Source organism: Megascapheus bottae, chromosome X, assembly GCF_031878675.1.
Source record: "Megascapheus bottae isolate mThoBot1 chromosome X, mThoBot2.hap1, whole genome shotgun sequence".
In the NCBI taxonomy this organism is placed as follows: domain Eukaryota; kingdom Metazoa; phylum Chordata; class Mammalia; order Rodentia; family Geomyidae; genus Megascapheus; species Megascapheus bottae.
In genome coordinates this window covers 103,115,479-103,135,165 of record NC_143547.1, presented here as the reverse complement: position 1 = coordinate 103,135,165, position 19,687 = coordinate 103,115,479, and the positions used below count along the sequence as shown (strand labels likewise).

Sequence of the window (19,687 nt, the reverse complement as noted above, 5' to 3'; positions counted from 1 at the left end):
ACAAAGGTGAATCTTGGCCAAGCCAGTCCCTTCTTAAACCTGATACGTGCTTAACCTTACTTATATTGAGATACATTTATATTGTATCTCACCACGGTGCCACCCACACAGAAGCAAATCATGCATTAGCTTCAGTGCCCCCTCCCACATCTCAGCCCTACACTGGGAAAGCAATGACCAGATTATCTAAGGCTAGCTGTCTCACCAAGACTGCTGTGAGTCAGAAATTTCAGCTGTTATAAAACAACACTTTTAAAAACGTAATACTGTTTATTTTAACTTCAAAAACATTTCAACATTCTAAACATACAAAAAAAATAACAGAACGTTGCAAATTGTGTTTTAAGTACAGAAGGTTCTTGAACTTTCCTTTGCTGACAATGAACAGTTCCAGTTTGTGTAAAAACAAAGGGTTTAAAACCTACCACACTTAACTAAAAAAGAAAAAATACACTTCTCATGCCAGCTGACCCCCCCACTTTCCACAGCTAAGAATGGCAGCAAATGCTATGTCACTATATACAAAAACAAGACAACCTGAAGCTAAATGGATGCCCACTGCAGTGTCAACAGGTCCAGCCTCACAGTGCACGCCCTGAGCTACGGCCCCTCTAAAAGGCATCTTCCTCCACAGCCTCAACACAAGGCAAGGAGCATCAAGAGTCTGTCTTGGTTGTTTTGTTCTTTTTTTACAAACTATAGATATGTACAGCTGGTAACTCAGGATTTCTAGCCAATAACCATAGAGTTAACACCACCTTACAGATCGAAAACAAAATGCCAGAAACATCTTCAAATGTTTTGTCACACCCACAGCAAAGTGCACAGAGAGGAGAACACGAGTGCCTTTTCTTTTTAAAAATGTTTGCAAATATGTACAACTTTGATACAGTTTCAGGTGCTCTGGACACCCATGGCTACCTTCATGTAAACCACTGACAAAATTTCTAGAGCACTTTGAGAGACTACAATGATTGCGATCAAATTTTGTAATTAAACCTAATAAGAGCAACAGACACATCTCAAATGAGAGATGGGCCAATCACGGCGCTCCCCTACTCTAAGATATTCACAAGGAGACAGATCAATAGGTTTTTTTATTCATCATCCTCCTCCTCCTCCTCCTCTTCCTCATCTTCCTCCTCTTCTTCATCTTCATCTTCCACCTTTTTCCGGGCAACTTTAGTAGGACCTTTTGCACCATCAAATTTCCCTTTAGATTTATAATCAGCAACATCCTAGAAGAACAGGAAACACATTCCAAGTGAGTGGCCCAGTTCACCTTGTTGTTAAGACCAAAACGTAAACAAAGGAGGCAATCCTCAGCTCAGCTAAGAATGCAGGTACTGAAAACAAGCACACATGGTGCTGGGTCTGTGTTCTATATCATCTGTTTCTTGGCCAGTGAAATCTTAAAGAACACTAGGTATTTCAGTGTCCTCTGAGTCATATGAATGTGACCCCAATAAAACTTTTTCTTTTTTGGGTCGGTCATGGGGCTTGAACTCGGTGCCTGGGCATTGTCACTGAGTTTTCAGCTCAAGGCTACTTACCCTACCCTTGAGCCACAGCGCCACTTCTGGTTTTCTAGTGGTTAATTGGAGATAAGCATCTGATGGATTTTAATGCCCTGGCTGGCTTTGAACCACAATCCTCAGAGCTCAGTGTCTGGAGTAGCTAGGATTACAGACATGAACCTCCATGCCTGGATTCCCAATAAATCTTTTTTGTAAGATGACGGGAGCTGCAGTGGCAATCATTGGTAGGTAAAATAATTGTCCCTGGCTTTTAATTGTGAGCAAGCCGAGAGAGAAGAAAAATTCAAGGTGAGGAAAAACAATTCAAGCTTGCCTAAAGTAGTGTTAGTCTCCATGACAAAGAGCTGTGAAAGTATGAATAGGAGCATACATAGCCAGTACATGTTACGCTAAATACTTTAGCATAGCCACACCCCCAGTATTTCCCACAAAAGCAGGGTGAAATGCAGTGTGCCTTACCTTTTCATACTTCTCTTTCAGCTTAGCAGCCTTGGTGATGTACGGCTGTTTCTCACTGTCGCTTAAGTTGTTCCACATCTCACCCAACTTCTTGGCCACATCACCAATGGAGATGCCAGGGTTTGTAGACTTGATCTTCGGGCGAAATTCTGAGCAGAAGAGGAAAAATCCAGATCTGGTGGAAAAGAAAAACATATATTAGATGAAAATTGACAAAAACCTGAGTCTAGGTTAAATTCCCGGTTAAATTCCCAAGTTCACATATTTTCTTTTCATTCTGAGATACAATTCTTACTACTTAGCCCAGACAAAGTCATCATCTTCCTTGCATTATATGTCACTGTGATTAACTCAAGTCTGTATTATTTTTAACACGAAGATCTATTATCAAAGTAAAAATCATATTGTGTATAGAAAATTTACATTTGAGAATATTGCCAACTGGGGATGTAGATAGGTCTTATCACATACATATATACCAAATGCTACCAAGTTAAGAGAGTGCAGAATCTTGACAACGTATGATGTACTGTCTTCCTTTAACTGGGTAAAAAGAATAAAATGTGCCTAAAGGAGGCTGGCACCCAGAAAGAGGCACCTTCCTTACTACAGTGAGAGTCCAGCAGCAGACTGTATGTACACATACATGAACACACAAAATCCAGTATCCATAATCACTCTTAACAAATGTACAACACATGAAGCTTAAATTATAGCTTGAGTAGGGGTGTAGGCATAAAGCCCTTGTCCAGTTATAGCAGGGACCTGACTTCTAATATCAGTACCACACCCCCGAAAGCAGAAAGTACAGATTATGCCTGTTTCAACATTTTTCATCCAAGTTGATGTGAAAAGGTGAAACTGTGAGTTAGTACACATCGTAGTTACATACGGTGGTCTTTTGGGGGCATTGGGGTCCTTTTTCTTCTTTCCTCCCTTAGCTGGTCCATAATCCTTCATCTCACGATCATAGCGAACTTTGTCTGCCTTTGCCATCTCATCAAATTTAGATTTCTCCTTCCCAGACATTGTCTGCAAAGAGCAAGACCTGTTAAATCTCTGAAAGAAGTGACTACACATGCTTGCTCAATTGGGCAGGTGGAAAGGGGCTTTTAAATCCCCGTAGGATTTTAAAAATACACACTTCTGAAGACAAAAATGAGGAATCTGAGTTAGAAGTCAGCCACCTGGAGTGATGTTGATGAATAACTTCTCTGACATTCCACCTCCCCCAGTGTAAATTGTAAGTAAGACTTGTATAACGATACAAAGTAGAATACCTTCCATCTCTCCGAGCACTTCTTGGAAAATTCTGCAAAATTGACAGGAACCTCCGGGTTTTTCTTCTTATGCTCTTCCCTGCATGTCTGCACAAAGAAGGCATATGCAGACATCTTGCCCTTTGGTTTTTTGGGGTCACCTTTACCCATGTTGACTGTGATGAATAAGAGACAAAGGAGAAAAAACACTATGAAGAACAGAATTACGAAGATATATCAAAAGCAGAGTAAAAATTAAAATGTTCTATGAGGAACCCTCGTCCTCTCCACACCCCATTCCATGGCAGAAGGCAGAGTAGCAAGGAAATCAGCTTCACTGTTTCTTGTCATTTAACTTTTGACCACCGTGAAGCGCGCTGGTTTGCAAGTTACTTCTCTAGAGCGATCAAGTTCTCTAAATGAGGTTGAACAGGCTACGTTGGTGCTGGGATCTACCTGACCGAGCTATTACCTGTTGTAAAGTATAACCGGGAGGAGCGACTGAGAGGGATGTTTGTAAGGTCATGGGTGGCAGATGATACAGATTTTAAGGGGAAGAGGTACCCCCGTTTTACAGCTACATTTAAAAACAATCACCTTCAGAGGTTGGTAAACCAAATCAAGTGAAAGTGAAAATGGAGAATGAAATACAAAAAAAAGTCACTATTATTGATGTTTTTGCCTCAGAAAAGCAGCTTTTCCGATTGTCTTGAGCAGGTATGTCTTGGACGACTAGTTGAAATCTGTCAGTCTAAGGAGGAAGGAATATGAAAAGGGGTAGGGTCATCATGCACGTGTATGGATGGTCAAAACGCAGGTGTAGTGAGGAATAGTTTTTCCAAAGTTTTCAAATGCAAATGCAGCTGTGCCATGTCAACATTCCTGTCCTACCTTCCTCCCCTCCCACCCCCCAGCTTCCCGCCATCTTTTCCTTTTCTCACACCCAAGGTCATCATGTAAAACCAAAGCGCTTTCCATGGTAGCGCTTGCCTGTGGGGGTTGCGTTAGCCCCGCAGAGGCCGTACGGGCGGGGCGGGGCGGGTCGGATTTGGGAGCCGGACAGCACCGGACAGCAACCGGCACCCGCATGCGGACAGCCCGCCTTAGGCTCTCGGCCGGGCCCTTCCGGACACCCAGAATTCACCTTCCATTTTGTCAAATGCCTCCAGATGAAAGAAAGTGCCCGAGAAATCCGCCGCTACCACCCTTGGGGGGCGCGCAGGACGGGAGGGGGGGGAGGCGGCGGGGCCTGGCCGCTGGTGGCCACCACAGAGGTGGCTGTGCCCGCCGCGCCTTCCAGTCCCGCTCGCTAAAATGGCTGATCCGCGCGCGGCCGCCGCCGTGGTGAACAAAGCGGCCCGGGCCCCCGCCACAGCCGCCACCGCCGCCACCACCGCCGCCGCCCGCTCGTCGGCCCCCACCCGGCCCCGCCCCGCCCGGGCCGCGGGCCGGACCTCCCCGCCCCCCCCACGCGGGGCGCACTCCTCGGGATAACAAAGGCGCCCGTGCAGCCATGACGCTCCACCGCGCCGGAGCCCGCGGTGGCGCCCTCACTTCTCTCCCGTTCCTCCCTCCGGGGCCGACCGCGCCATCCGCTTCGGAATCCCGCCGCCCACCTCTCCTCCCGTCGCCGGAGTCACGCACCACGCCGCGCCGGCCACCATGTTACCCCGCGGCGGTAGCGGCAGGGGACGAGTGGGGGGGCAGCTACCCCGCACAACCCGCCCCCCCACCCTGGGCTGCCGGGCGCTCCGCGACGGCCATGTTAATGCAGGGCCAGCAGCGCAGCCCGCGGGCCCGAGCGCAGCCTCCTCAAACCCAGCAGTGAAGTTTGCCCGAGCCGCAGTCCTCGCCCGGCGCCCGCCGCGTCCGGTCCCTTCACGCCGCCACTGTCGCGCGGTGCCGGAACGCGCACCTCGCCTGTCCGCATTCGCAAGCAGCCCTCCATCCCCTCCGCTCCCGCCCCAGCTGCGGGCACATCTGGCCTGCAAGGAGGGCTGCCCTTCGGCCGAAACGGGCTCCGCCGAGAGGCCGACACCGGCATCCGGAGAGCCGACAAAAAGCATTCGGAAAAGTTTAAACACCTGAATCGCTCCCTCCTTCCCGAACGCCTAGCTACACACAAGGCGAACGAGCGGGAGGCGAGGCAGTGCGAGGAGGCGGCGGCGGCAGCGGTGGCGGCGGGCGCGCTCGCTACCTCGCTCGCTCTCGAAGGCGCGGGCCGGAAAGTTGTGAGGGCGCTGCGGCGGCGGCAGCGGCGGAGGCGGCGGCGGCGGCGGCTGTAGCGACGAGCGCGGGCCGTGCGAAACGTACCTGTATTGTTCGCTAGTCTGGGCAGCGCAGGGCACGACGCGCGGCTCAGCACTCCCCAACCTCGCGCTAGCTGCCTCCACGAGAGCCGCCTGATTGGCCAGCGGGCTCCGCCGTTTAAAACAGCCTCCTCGCCCACCCATTGGCTGAGAGCCTCATGCATATTAAGTAGGCTCTGGCGCCCATTGGGCGCGGCCTCTGGGATTATTCATTCAAACAGAACAACCCGCCGGCGGCGATCTCTTGAAGCAAAACATAGAATAAAAAAAATATTCCCACTAGCCACCTCCCCGCGATGCCTCCGCACAACCTTCCCTAAAGTGAAACCTTGCACGGGGGTGGGGGGGATGACATTCCCGGAGGTCTTGCCCCCTGAAGTGCAATCAGGTCGACCCTGATTGCTCTGCCCTCTTGCTCCCTAGACGCCCCAGCTTGGGTGCCCCACGGCCTAGCCCCTGCCCCGACAAACCTCCCCGGACCGACCACATAGGGCCAGCATTCCTCCACCTATACCTACGTCAGTCGAGCCGGGGCAGGGGGACTGTACCTTGGTCCCCACGTCCCGCCAACAGCAACCCGGCACACACTGCCTCAGCCCCGAAAGATTGCGCTCAACGAGGCTCTTGCCAGTAAATACAACAAAATCAATATAGGCGCCCGCAATTGCACACACGGCAGGCTTGAGACGCTACAAGTGCAAATCTGACTTTCCAAAATTAAATAAAAGCCGTACTTTTATTTTCACTAAGCATACAAATGAACTGTGTTGCCTTCCGTTTTTCACTCCTACCCAATAATCAGCTAAATGATGAAAAGTCTTAAATGCTGAAATTTTGAAGAAAACATTTCAAAAGTATAATCTCTATAGAAACTTCCCTCACCAAAAGTCAAAAAACATAATTCTCATATTTAGGTGGTACAGTCACCACAACATGTCAAATATCCTTTACAGAAATGACTGAATTTTCAAGGATACAGCACAAATGGCCTCACAACCACACCCATGTCCCCAATGCTCTCCTACATTGTCTTCACTTAAAGCTGCCATTCTATCACTTGACTGACAACTTCACGATCGGCCATACTCTTGCTAACAAGACCTCTGAGCCTCTGCATCCAAGCTTCCAAATCAAAAGGCACACACAGTGCTGCTTTTCAAAAGAGGCCACAGGTAGCAAATCATTATCCCAGGCTCCCAATGAGTGCTTGTGTACTCCTACTGATCTTATCAGCGCCTTTCTTGACTGTCCCTTCTATCTTTACTGATCTCGAAGCTTTCAGATTACTCTCTTACATTTCAGAGATTTCATGACACAGTGAACCTTTCCTCCAGCAGAGAGGCCCATCTCATACAAGTAGCCTGCACCAGCTCAGACAAGAGGCAAGGCATTCCCCTGCCTCTACTGCCACAATCTCTCCCCGTACCTTATAATCCAAACCACTCCACAAGTGGCTAAGAATCACCACTTCTCTCCCCTTTTGCTTCATCTGACTACAGATACATTGAATTTGGAAGATAGTCTACAACACTAGTCCTCACAGGAACACTGTCAATTCAAGAAAGAATTCTATTCCAAGGAGCATATTCAATAGAAGGAACACTTTCAGTCACACCTTCAATCAAGAGAACTGTTATTTCAAAACAACAGTTTCATTGGGAAGAATAGTATTGTTTCTAGGAATACCTTCACTCGAAGGAAGAATTTCATTCAAACAAACACTTTCATCAAAAGGAAGACTTCCATCCTTAGGAAGAATGTCATCTAAAAGAACAGTTTTGTTCCTAGGAACAGAATCAATCAAAAGATTTTCCTTCGAAAGAGCACTTTCATCTAAAGGAAGGGTTTTATTTGTACAAACAACTTCAATCAATGGAAGTGTTGCCTTTGAAGGAAGACTTTCCATGCCTGCTGTATAGAAGAGCTACTCCTTGTATGAGCTGAAGCTTCAAGCTGAGGTTTCCTTGAGCAGAATCTTAAGGAAAATGACATCAGTCAGTGTCAGAGATCAGAAGTTGGTTGCTATGCTTTCTTATCTACATACCATGCCAACATGTTCTGTGTTCCATCCCCAGCACAAGACGGAGAGAGACAGACAGACACAGAGAAATGAAGAGGAGTAAGAGAAAGAAAAACAGGCCAAGGAGAAGGTACAAGGCCAGGAGAATCCTAAAGAATAATCTGGAACGTAAAAAGACTTACAGAGAACCAATGGCAGCAGGATACAGACTGCTGTCAGGGTCTCAAAGCAGTGTCCCTGCTCTGGGCAGCAGAAGACCCCAGAACCTGTTTTCTTGAAGGCACCTAGGACACTGAAGCAAATGAGGCACTGCTCAACTAGGAGGGTGCTGTCTTGGGCCCCCTAGAAAAGCCCTTTAGCCCCATAAGTTACCTGTGAGACCTTCATACAAGGCAAAGCTTACTCACAAAGGGTAACCTCCAACCAGAATCCCTTAATCTGCTTGGCTGCCTAGAGAACTTGCGAAAACACAAAAAGTAAACAAAAAAAAAAACAAGTATGACAAATACTATTTAAGGACATTTTCCATTCCTGTCAGTTGAAGGCCCCCAAAAGATTAAGAAGAATCTTTGTCATTCAAAACAAATGAAACCCTGATCCACTGACGTACCCCAACCCCTCATCTACACAGAGGCCCCGAAGTGTTGTTTGGGTGACCAGAGATAAAAGGTGACTTCCCAAAGGCCCAGTCAAACCAGTTTTAAGAATCTACAGAGCCAAGAATGATGGTAAATGCCTATAATCCCAGCACACAGAAGGAGAGAGGGCAAATTAGAGGCCTGCCTGGGCTATGTATAGAGACTTTGTTTCAAAATTGAAAAACAAGACATAGTTCACTGCTAGCCTGAGCTGAAACATTTGCTACACTCCACCTCCAAAACACTACCAATCAAGAAACTAACAGAATACATAGCACGTTTACAACCCCAGGTTCCACACCTGGCCCACAAAAATGAAACATGGATGGAAATGTAACTAGCGGAGGTGTCAGGAAAGGACTGGATTGAGATGAGATTATTCAGCCATTTAAAATTTGTCAAAAGAACTATCTGTTGAAGACTCTACACTGAAATAAGTTTATTGCACTGAGGATTGGAGGGGGCCTCGGAAAATGAATCCAGGTCTTGATACGTCCGGCTCCAGGTCTTTACTTTCTAAGCCTTGCCTCCTCCCGCCCCACAGCCCTTCCCTGCGCCTTCCCACTAATCTTCACCCCTTTTTCCTCGCCGATGTTTTCCTTGTCTGACGTTTTCAAAGGTGAATAAGGCCTTGAACACTGTGGAAGAGTGGTGGCATTACATAGCCAGGCATGACTCTGTAATCTTCTAGCCCAGCCTCCTGGGATCAGAAGATACAATGGCCAAATGTGTGCAAATCCCTACAGGTTCAATGGCAGAGCCAAGGGGTGGAAGCCCAAGTTTCCTCCTACCATGGGCACCACAGCATTCGGTGAATAGTGAGCTGGCCAGAGCAGCGAATGCCCTCTAAGAAGGCTTCTGAATTCCGAAGAGTGATCCAAGGGTGGAGCCTCGTCTGACGCCTGTCACAGGGCAGACTCAGAGCCGGCCGGGATGTGAAGACTTACAGACGTAGGGGGCTCATGTGAAGTGCTGTGTAACTTTCACTCCTCAATGGCAACCAAGGATGGACCACTCCCTCACCTCCCATGGAAGGTAGAAGGAGGGCCACTCCCTTCCACTACACTGCCCTTAATCAACTCAGCGGTTGGAAGCATAATCTGACTCTCATAAAATACCCAAGAACGTGGCACAGGAAGCCAGGATCTCTGGGGCAGAGCAGGCATCATGCTGGTATTAGGGTCACTACCTCTTTCAGTTCTCAATGACGAGGGTGGGTGCCCTTCTCTGCATGCCTAAGTAAAGCACAGACCAGGGTTTGAGTCACTGAGCGGGTAATGAGGTACCCTCTCCATCACTACCAACACCATCTTGGCAAAGGGAGCTGTTTTTCTCCACGGGAAGCAAAGGATTCCTGCAAAGTGGGCAGGCTCCTAGAATCTCATGTCTATAATCCTACCTTCTCAGGAGGCTGCTAGAGTAGGGATTTTGGTTCAAAGCCAGATTGGGCAGAAAAATCCTTAAGATGCCATCTTCAACTATCTTACAAAAAGCCGGGCTGAGTTCATGGCTCAAGTACTAGAGCACCTAGCCAAGACCAGGCAAGTACAATGTCAAACCCAATACTTGCTGGTGGATAGAACAATTGTTTCTGAAGTTACAGGTGTTGCTCAGAGGTAGAGTGCTTGTCTATTAGCATAAAGTCCATCCTCAGTACTAGAATGAAACCCCAAACCAAAATGTTCATCACTCCCTCTATTCTCTGGATCGAAGGATGTCTTAGAGCATGTGTCCTGAGGATTACAAGACGGCTTCACATGGGGTCCTCAGCCAAGGTCACTCTCATCACATTCGTTACATTCTCAACATCACACTCCTGCAAAGAAAAGCAACGTAAGACAAACAAACCTGCAAAGCAGCCTTGCAAAAACAATGGACTTAGCTGGGTGCGGTGGCTCACACCTGTAATCCTAGCTACTCAGGGGGCTGAGATCTGAGGATCATGGTTCAAAGCCAGCCCAGGCAATATAAAAGCCGAGAGATTCTTATCTCCAATAAATCACTAGAAAACAGGAAGTGTGGCTGTGGCTCAAAGGTAGGGTAGTAGACTTGAGCTGAAGAGCTCAAGGAAAATGCCCAGGCCAGAGTTCAAGCCCCATGACCCCCCCCCAAAAAAAGGCAATGGGATTTGGTGCACAGATGTACTGTCATATACTATAGAACAGCTCTAGATAAAGGCCAGACTATGATAGAAAAGCATGTCTCCAGAAAGACCATACTCCACTGAGCATGAGGGTACAAGGGACCTCCCCAACCTGTTTTCCCATCTCCTTACATTACAAGGATTTTATCTGCCTGAGGCTGGCTAGAAACCACCATGCTCACATCTCAGCCTCCTGAATGCTAAGGATTACAGGGCCAGCCTCGCTGTCATTTGAAATGTCCACTCGGTGTTCAGCCCTGTCTCTCACTGTGTGTGTGTAGCTGCTTTTCACTGAGCGGGCGGTCCTATTAGTCCCACAGGCCTCCTCTCAGTCACCACATTCCCCTGGGAGGCTCCCTCACTTTCAGGGCACTACTCTCCTTTGTGATACCTCTCCTAGCTGTCATCAAGCCACTGCTGGAGTGATGAGTGCCTGTCTCAGTCAATCTTTCTGGAAATGAGCACAGATTCGGGGGCCTCACAGTCACTGGGAAGTATTTATGAATGAAGCACAGGCTAAGCCAGGAAATGGCTACCTGTGACAAGAGATGGCAAGTGTACAAGACCACACCACAAAGAAAGCAAGTAACCGTGGGTGGGAACTTGTTGTCTGGACCCAGACAAAAACAAACAAACACCTGCCTGTTATTCATAGCCTTACAACACTGGAGGACAAATGTCACCCCAGGAAGGACTTGCCTAGACACCTGGCTTCTAGAAGGAGGAGGGACACTCCCCTTTGGCTTGCAAAAGAAGCTCCAAATTCCTATGCGCATGGCCCAATAGCACCACCCAAGTTCGTTCATTTCAGTTAAGGACAATGGGGAAGAGCAAGATATGCCCAGCCTACCCCTAGCTGTGGGATTTACACAAGTCACTTTAACATGTGCCCAGTAACAGTACCCAGTTAATTTAGGGTGGGTATTATTTTTTTTTGGCAGTCGGATGGCTTGAACTCAGGGCTTAGATGCTGGCCCTGAGTATTTTGCTCATTCTACCACTTCGAGCCACAACACTGTTTCCAGTTGTCTGGAATTACACATAGGAGCCTCAGGAACTTTCCTGCCCAAGCTTGTTTCGAACTTGTGATCATCAAATTTCAGCTTTCTGAGTAGCTAGGCTTACAGGTAAGAGACACCAGTGCCTGGCCCAGGTACTATTTTGTGTGCATCTGCTTCAACTCACTGCAACTTTTTTTTTTCTTAAAGGTGGCACTCTTACCACTTAGGTCATTTTGCTGGCTTATTGGAGAGAAGAGTCTCAAAGATTCATCTGCCTGGGCTGGATTCAAATCTTGATCCTCAAGACCTCAACTTCCTTAGATTCAACTTATAAGTGGGAGCCATCAGTTCGAGGCTCTGGGGCAGTGTTCTCAATTTAAAGGTGAAATGCATCACGGCCTCAAAAGGACTTACAGCCCCTATTACAAGATATGCAGCCAGGAAGGACTTGACGGGGTCTCCTTCTAGTTCCACTCCCATCCTGTGGTGTAAGATTTCTCGAGGTTTAAGTTCCTTGGGGGAGGTAGGGGGGCAGGATTTTTTGTGGTTTTCCTTTCCCTCATAATGGATTTGGGTTGAGGGAGAGAGGGATGTATTTGTATTCACAAACTACCTCTGCTTGGCAGTCTTTAATCTTTACTAATAATTCTGGACAGCTCTCTCTTTGTGATGTTGGAAATGGAAGCTAGGCCCTCTCACATACTAAGCTTGCATTGTACCACAGCTGTACAGACCTTAGGAAGTATGCTGGACTTCTTTTTTTTTCTGTTTTTTTTTTGCCAGTCCTGGGCTTGAGCTCAGGGCCTGAGCACTGTCCTTGGACTTTCTCAAGGCTAGGGCTCTACCACTTGAGCCTCAGCACCACTTCCGGCTTTTTTCTATGTATGTGATACCAAGGAATCGAACCCGGGTCTTCATGCATGCTAGGCAAGCACTTTAACCACTAGGCCAAACTCCCGGCCCGAATATGCTGGACTTCTTAAGAACAGCTTGCCTTTAATATTTCTAATAAAAGCCTTTCCTTCCTGTTTTGGCAGTACAAGGGTTTGAACTCAGGAACTCTTGCTTGCTCTGCAGGCACTCTACATTCTTGACCTACGTGTTTACCCATCCTGTTGATTCATTTTCCTGTGTCTTGAATCCAACTACTTCTTCCAACCTTGAAAGTACCAAGAGTGCCAAATACCAGTAGCTGGTGCCTGTAGCCCTAGCTACCCAGGAGACTGAGATCTGGGGACTAAGGTTCAAAGGCAGCCCAGGTAGACAAATCAGAGTTATTTATGTCCAATTAACCAGCAAAAAAAGGAAAGTGGATGTGTGGCTCTAGGGGTGGAATACTGTGAGAAAAGTATCTTTTCTATCAAAATAGCTTCCTTCCTTTCTATTTACTTCCTGAGAATTGTTTTTCTGGAAAGTTGCTACTTTGGCCAGGTGGCTTGGCCCCTGTTAATTACATAGTAGTTACATTCTTTCTTCTGATACACTTTAAGACTTCTTGTTTATAAGCTCCTAGAATTTTAGCTACATTCTGTTAATTAACCCACATCCTCTTGGGGAGATGGTGAAACTGAACTCAGCCAACATCAGCTCTGGGAAGGGCCTGGTAATATAGTGGTTACAAAAACTGAGCAGCATACCAGCTCTCCCTTATTGCTTGCCAGTTTTTTTGTTGTCTTTTTTTTTTGGAGGGGAGGGCTTCAACTCAGAGCATGAACATTTATCTTCTGAGCCATTTCCAACAGTACCAACCTTAAGTAAAAAAGAAAAGCAAGAGCAGGAGGCCCTGAGTTCAGCCCCCAGTACTGACACACTTGCACATGTACACACACACACACACACACTGCCAATAGCAGCCATCTCCCTTCTTGACAACAACAATGGCTCTCTCAACTGTCTTTCTGCTCAGCTCTATCCTCTCATGCATTCTCCTTGTAGCCGTGGGAGACCTTCCATAAATGTGCATTTTTCTACTCTAATTTTTCATGATCCTTCACACTCTAGGGCTAAAGCCACAGAGGAACCCTGTAGGATTTGCTTCTGGGCCAGGAGTGTGGTCTAATGGTAGAGTGCTTTCGTAGCATGCATGAAGCCCTGGGTTTGATTCCTCAGTACCACATACACAGAAAAGGCCAGAAGTGAAACTGTGGCTCAAGTGGTAGAGAACTAGCCTTGAGCAAAAGAAGCCCAGGGACAGTGCCCATGCCCTGAGTTCAAGCCCCAAGACTGGCAAAAAAAGAAAAAGAAAAAGATTTACTTCTGCCCAGATTCCTGCCTTCCCTCCCCCAATCCCACCCACAGGGATCTTGGATCTACCTTGAGCTTCTCTGCATCTAAGCACTTGGCTCACAGTATTCCTAAGAGCTCCACTGCCCTTTCCCCTCATCTCTATGGAGATCCTGCTTACGTTTCACTCTCAAATAATATCTTCCGCTTGAGGCTTGCCGAAGGCCAAAGCCTGCATTGGGTTGAAATGAACCCTCCCAGCCCTGCAGGAGACTGCAGCCAGGTGAGTGGACTACTCCAGGTTCTTGGGTCCCTGAAAGAGCACACACAGTGTGCGAGCTGCCTTCCATACTTGGACTGTAAACATGCTCTGCTTTGAGTATTTCCTTCTCCCCAAGAAACATATGTTGGAAACTTAACACCCAATGCAACAGTGTAAGGAGACATTTCAGTTGGCCTGATGAATGGATTCATGACGATTATAAAAAAAGTTTGACAGAAGTAGAACTGTGGCTCAAAATGGTAGAGCACTAGCCTTGAGCAGAAGAGCTCAGGGACTGTGCCCAGGCCCAGAGTTCAAGCCCCATGACCAAACAAAGAGAAGAGGAAGAGGAGGGGGAGAGGGAGGGGGAGGAGGAGGAGGAGAGGCGTTTAAAGCCCAACACTCCAACACTGGTGGCTCATGATTGTGTTGTAATTCTAGATACTCAAGAGACTGAGATTTCAGAATGGAGATTTGAAGCCAGCCTGGCAGGACAATTCCTGGGACTCCTATTATCACCCCCAAACTGGAAGTGGACTTATGGCTTGAGTGGTAGAGTACCAGCCTTGCACAGCAGAAAAGCTCAGGGTTAGCTCATAGCACTGAATTCAAGCCTCAGTACTGGTGTGTGTGCGCATGTGCACACAATGGTTGAAGTGGAAGCCCAGTTCTGGCTTCTCAGCTATGAGACACCTTCTTCTCTGTTACAGAAGAAGCCCTTGTCCCATGCAGTCCCTCAACACTGGATGCCCACCTTCCCCATCCATGAGCCAAATACATTTCTGTTCATTATAAATGACTCAGTCTGAGGGATGCTGTGATCATAGCACAAAATGGCCCATTTGGTCCCTAGTAAGAACTTGGAATCACATTGGAACAGAATTGAATTAGCTGGCTGGTGTTCAGTGATGAGGAGCAGCATTGTTTGGTAATAAGTGCAGCAACCTAAAAGCCAGGGGGGGGGGAGAAGATACCCGGGATGACGAGAGAGAAAGAAAGATCTGCAGTGGCCTTGCTGCCCTGCCTGCTGCAGTCGCCAGCCAGCCGCTGTGGCCTCTGGGAAGTGCTTCCCGCGAGCTTCCTGCCTTTCATCTTAAAAGCTGGCTGGTGATAATGTTGATGAGGGGTCACACTGCAACCCAGCTTCTGAACACACTGTAGGAGCTGCAGAGATTAGAAAAGTGCCAAATTAGACCCCCCATCTCTCTCTCTTTCTCTCTCTCCCTCTTCCTGTCCATCTCTCTCTCTCCCCCTTTCTCTCTCTGTCGCTCTCCCCTCTTTCCCTCTCGCTCTCTTTGCCTCTCACTCCTATTCTTGCTCCACTAACATGGCTCCTGATTAGTTGATGAGCCAGCATATGTTGCTAGCTCATTTAAATATTTATGGTGAGATTTCAAATCACCTCTTAGTATGCCAGAGTGTTGACTCTGTGCAAGGGTCATTAGCATCTGGATGGAGAGTCCAGTCCCAGAGAAGTCCAGGAGCTGGATCAGGGTCACCTGGATGTGAGTAGCAGAGCCAATTCTGGAATCCAGACCTCTTGGCTCCCTTCTCAGGGATCTTCCCATTGGACTCTCTGTCAAATGGGGACTAAAATGCCAGTGATGTGTTGGAAATACATGCAGGCCATGTTTATCTTGCACAAATGGCAAAGAGGCACATAGCTCTTGGGGAAAGGGAATGAAGGAGATAAAATGGTGAACCAGTTCCCTACTAATGGAGAGTAGAGTGGGTCATCTCCCAGAGTCCTGCCTACCCTTCCCCCAGCAAGGATACTCCACAAAAATCTGCACTATGACAGTTACCCCTCTCTCACCCTCATAGCGGTGAACCAAGGCAGGGGGATTCCTTAGTTCCTGCCTAACTTTAGGCTCTTCATGAACTTGGAGCCAGATGAACGCAAGTCCACCAGTTGTACTGAAGTCCAGAATGGCACACCACTCTGCCCTAGTGAGACTGGAGCCAGGCACTGGATCTCAGTCTCTTCTGAAACTACTTAAGTCCTGCCAACCATGCCCATATTGTTGTCAGCCTGGTATCAAATCTTTCGATCCAAAAGCTATAGAGGCCCATGGTAGCTGCAGAGAGCAAACCCTGGGCTTTGGATTCACAGCAACTTAGGTTCAAGGCACCTCGTTGATACCTCCTACCTGAGCACACTCATCGAGTAGAATGAGTCTTGTGATACCTGTTTCAGTGTTTAGAATTACAAGGGTTTGCAAGTGTGCTGTGTGAATCTGGTTCATAGCCAGGCACATAGAAAACAGTCAATAAATGGGATTGTTCCACAAAGGTGGAATTACAGATAGTCTATCATTCTCTCTCCTTTGACTATCTAACAATAAGCAGGAATTAGTTTTATGACTAGAAACATAGTATAGTGTACAGAATGATAGAAGACGTTTTTGCAACAAATCTTTTTGAAGCTGAAAGGCCTCACAAGTCTTCTATTGTTAGAGAGTGGGCAGAAAGTGTCACCAGACCATGGGGCCAAAGATCCCAAGCTGGGAGGTAAATTAGTGGGATTATGATCTTAACCTAGGCTCTGGGATCTGCCCTTGCTCTTCTTTTTGCTATTGTTTTGTGGACATGCATGGTACAGACTGTTCTCTGGCAGTAAGGCCAATCAAAACAAATCCAACTCATAAGTCTCATTCAGCATTTATAAAAATAAAAGCAGCAGAGCTCAGATGGGACTCTCAAATCAACCATCTTTCATGATATAGACATGAAGCTTGGGTTCCCTCTTCCTGGATCAAATGTGAAATTCTAACACTATGCTTTTAGATTCTTTAAGACATTGGTATGTAGAGAAAGCTACTGATGAGAATTCTTTAGAGGAAAATGATCTTCCTCTCAAATATATATAGCCAGTGTAACAGGACTGAAAGCTAGTAGGATCTTTGTGAGGCATGGACAAGCGTGAAGGCATTAGATTATCACTGCCTTAGAGGAGACTCATCTATTTCTTGCAGGCCTGGGTTAGTTTTGTGGACAGAGCATTGTTATAAAGTGAGATCACACACGTATTTAGCCTTTCCTTCATGAGCCACTTTCCCTTTTCAATTGTCTGTCATGTTCTGATGAAGCTAGGTACTGCCACTGTGTCCTTTGGGCTTTCCAGGTACCCAAATCATGAGCCAAATACAATGATTTTCTTGCTTTTTCTGTATGTGCTTAAACTCAAGGCTTTGTGCTATTGCTCAGCTTTCTGGCTCATGCTAGTGCTATATTATGTGAGCCATGACTCCAACCTGGATTTTTGCTGGTTAATTTAGAGGGGAAGTTTCACAAACTTTTCTGTCCAGCTTGGCCACCAGCTTCTGGCACCATTTTGTTTATAAAATGCCTAGCCTCAGGCATATGCATTTTGTTATAGCCACATGAAATGAACGAAGATAAGGATGTGATCCTGAAAGTATCTATATAGATCGTAAATGCAATCATTTACATATTTTTTCTAAGACAGGACGATTGGACACACATGGGAGAATATAATATGAAGTTGAAGAAAGGATACATATGAAGATGCTTTTAGAACTTGGAGTAGAGTTGGGGATTTAGATCAGTGGAAGAGTACTTGCCTGACAAGTGCAAGGCCCTGAGTTCAGTCCTTAGCTCTGGTGTTGGGGGACGGGGAACTTGGAGTAATGCTGGTTACCAGTGCCTTATGTCTATATTCCTAGCTAGTGGTGAAGCTGAGTTTGAGAGCATCACTGTTCCATCTCAACCTAGCAAAGAGTTTACAAGATCCTATCTCGACAGAAAAAAAATATGTATGGGGTGGCACTTGTCTGTCACCCAGTTTGCTGAAGGAATCATAAAGGGAGGCCTACTAGAACTTTGGAAGGAATGACTGGAGGCGCAACTGCAAAGCCCTGAGTCCACAGCAATCCAAGGGATGAAGGGCAGCAAGCAGAAACTGCAAGAAACAAACAATGAATTCCCTCTCAAGGTCTCAAGAAACAGTGGAGTCTTGCCAGCAGCTTAGTTTCAGCCCAGTGATACTTATTTCCAAGTACTGGCCTCTGAAAGTATGAAAGACTAAATACTTGGGTTGTGGAGCTCACCATTTGCAGTCATTTATTATGAAGACCCCCCCAGGGAACCAATAAGGATCATTCCAGTTCATCCAGTCCGTTTTTTTAGCAGCAAAAGGAATAACTTCTCAACCGATAACATTGTCAAAAAAATCTGTTAGAATCCTAACTTGTTTCATTTCCAAATTCATGATAGCTTCAAACATTCCAGAACCTTCCACATATCTATTTCCTACCCCCTGACTGTACAGAGTTGTGAATTTGGTTTGGGGAAACTGAGCAGTTTGTTGAAGGCCTTTCTTGGTATGTGGCAAACACTATTTACTCTCTCTGTCTCTCTGTCTATGTCTCTGCCTCTGTCTATGTCTCCCCCCCGCCAACAGTCTCACTACGGAGCCCAGCCTAGCTTGGAACTACAGATCCTCCTCCTTCTGCCTCCACATGGCTGAGATTACAGGTTCGGCCATTTACTTCCATCTGCAAGGAACCTTTTCAAGGAGAAAGCAAGACTCATTAGTGCAGCCTGTTCTTTCTTTCCTTACCTGGCTTAACTAAATCCCAGCATCCCAAAACAAACCATTAAGAAAACGTTTGTATGCCATGTGCTGCCAGCTCATGTCTGTAATTATGGCTACTCAGAAGGCTGAGATCTGAGAATCTCACTTCAAAGACAGCCCAGGCTGGCAGGAAAATCCATCTGCAAGACTCTTATCTCCAATTAACTACCAGAAAACCAAAAGTATAGCTATGGCTCCAAGTGGTAGAGCACTGCTGGCTTCGAGCAAAAGAACTCAGAGACAGCTCCCAGGTCTTGAGTTCAAGCCCTGTGATTGACACAAAAAAGAGGAGAAGGGGGAGGGGGAGGAGGAGGAGGGGGAGGAGGAGGAGGGGGAGGAAGAGGAGGAGGAGGAGGAGGAGGAGGAGGAGGAGGAGGAGGAGGAGGAGGAGGAGGAGGGGAAGAAGACAATGCTGGAGACATTTGCTCAGGAAGAGCACAGACCTGGAGCTGATTGTTAAACATTCCTTGGATACAAGTACCCAGTGCTTGATTTCTTGCTGGTATTTGCCCAATTTTTTTTCTGGGTATTCTTATAACCCCTGGAGTCAGGAGGTGTGAAGGAATGAATACTAAAACTAAGTGGCTCTTGGTGTGCCCCCAAAACACAAATTCTCAAGTGGGTTGAACAAAATACAGCTGCATGCCACACTTACATTGCTGTTGGTGTGAAATTTTAGAACACTGAACGTCAGTTCCGCTAAGAGGCCTTCTGTGGAGTTTAAGGAAAAGGTGACAATAAAATATTACCTTTTCGCTCTGGCCTTGCTACTAACAGACAAAACATTAGAAGTCAGGTTCTCCTTTTTTGCCAAGCATATTCAACGTCAGATGGCATTTTCAAAGAGAACTTGCAAGAAACTTTGAGGAACCCAATGGGAAATTAAACAAGCAAGATCAAAACCTTTCCCTAGGGTTAAAATGGCTGACCGTTTCCAAACTGCTTTTGAATTCATGACAACTTGTAGAACTATTTCCAGGGCTACTGGTTTCGCTTTATTTTACATCCCTGCTACTTGACCAGGTGGTACTTAGGACATAGAGCATGTGGAAAAAGGGAGATGAGGCTGTTTTTGAGAAAGACCAACGTGATGGGAAGCCAACAACCTCATCTGGCTGCTCAAGGCTGCAGGGAGGGAACACTCAGTACAACAGATGCAAACCAACTGTCAGGCCACAGCAAATGGTATTAGTGTGGCTTCCTTTGTTCCTTAGTGTTGCTAAGGAGAATGTACTCTC

General features: G+C 46.9%; 1 protein-coding gene across 1 annotated transcript; it reads right to left on the bottom strand.

Annotated features, from left to right (window-relative positions):
* Nucleotides 1-250: 250 nt before the first annotated feature.
* Nucleotides 251-5,648, bottom strand: Hmgb3 (high mobility group box 3). The gene is made up of 5 exons (XM_090326067.1): nucleotides 5,570-5,648; nucleotides 3,278-3,432; nucleotides 2,890-3,029; nucleotides 1,998-2,172; nucleotides 251-1,238 (listed from the first exon to the last, which is right to left on the bottom strand). Exons 2-5 carry the CDS (start codon nucleotides 3,425-3,427, stop codon nucleotides 1,098-1,100), a joined length of 606 nt encoding a protein of 201 aa, XP_090182193.1. The 5' UTR covers nucleotides 3,428-3,432; nucleotides 5,570-5,648; the 3' UTR covers nucleotides 251-1,097.
* Between the last annotated feature and the right edge of the window lie 14,039 nt (nucleotides 5,649-19,687).

Bases quoted from the DNA above. Each gene is read 5' to 3' on its own strand.
- Hmgb3 (XM_090326067.1), bottom strand. From the start codon at position 3,427: ATGGGTAAAGGTGACCCCAAAAAACCAAAGGGCAAGATGTCTGCATAT. The intron at 3,030-3,277 runs GTATTCTACTTT...TGCTCTTTGCAG, and splicing joins AGTGCTCGGAGAGATGGAAG to ACAATGTCTGGGAAGGAGAA. The intron at 2,173-2,889 runs GTATGTAACTAC...CTTTTCCACCAG, and splicing joins AATGCCCCCAAAAGACCACC to ATCTGGATTTTTCCTCTTCT.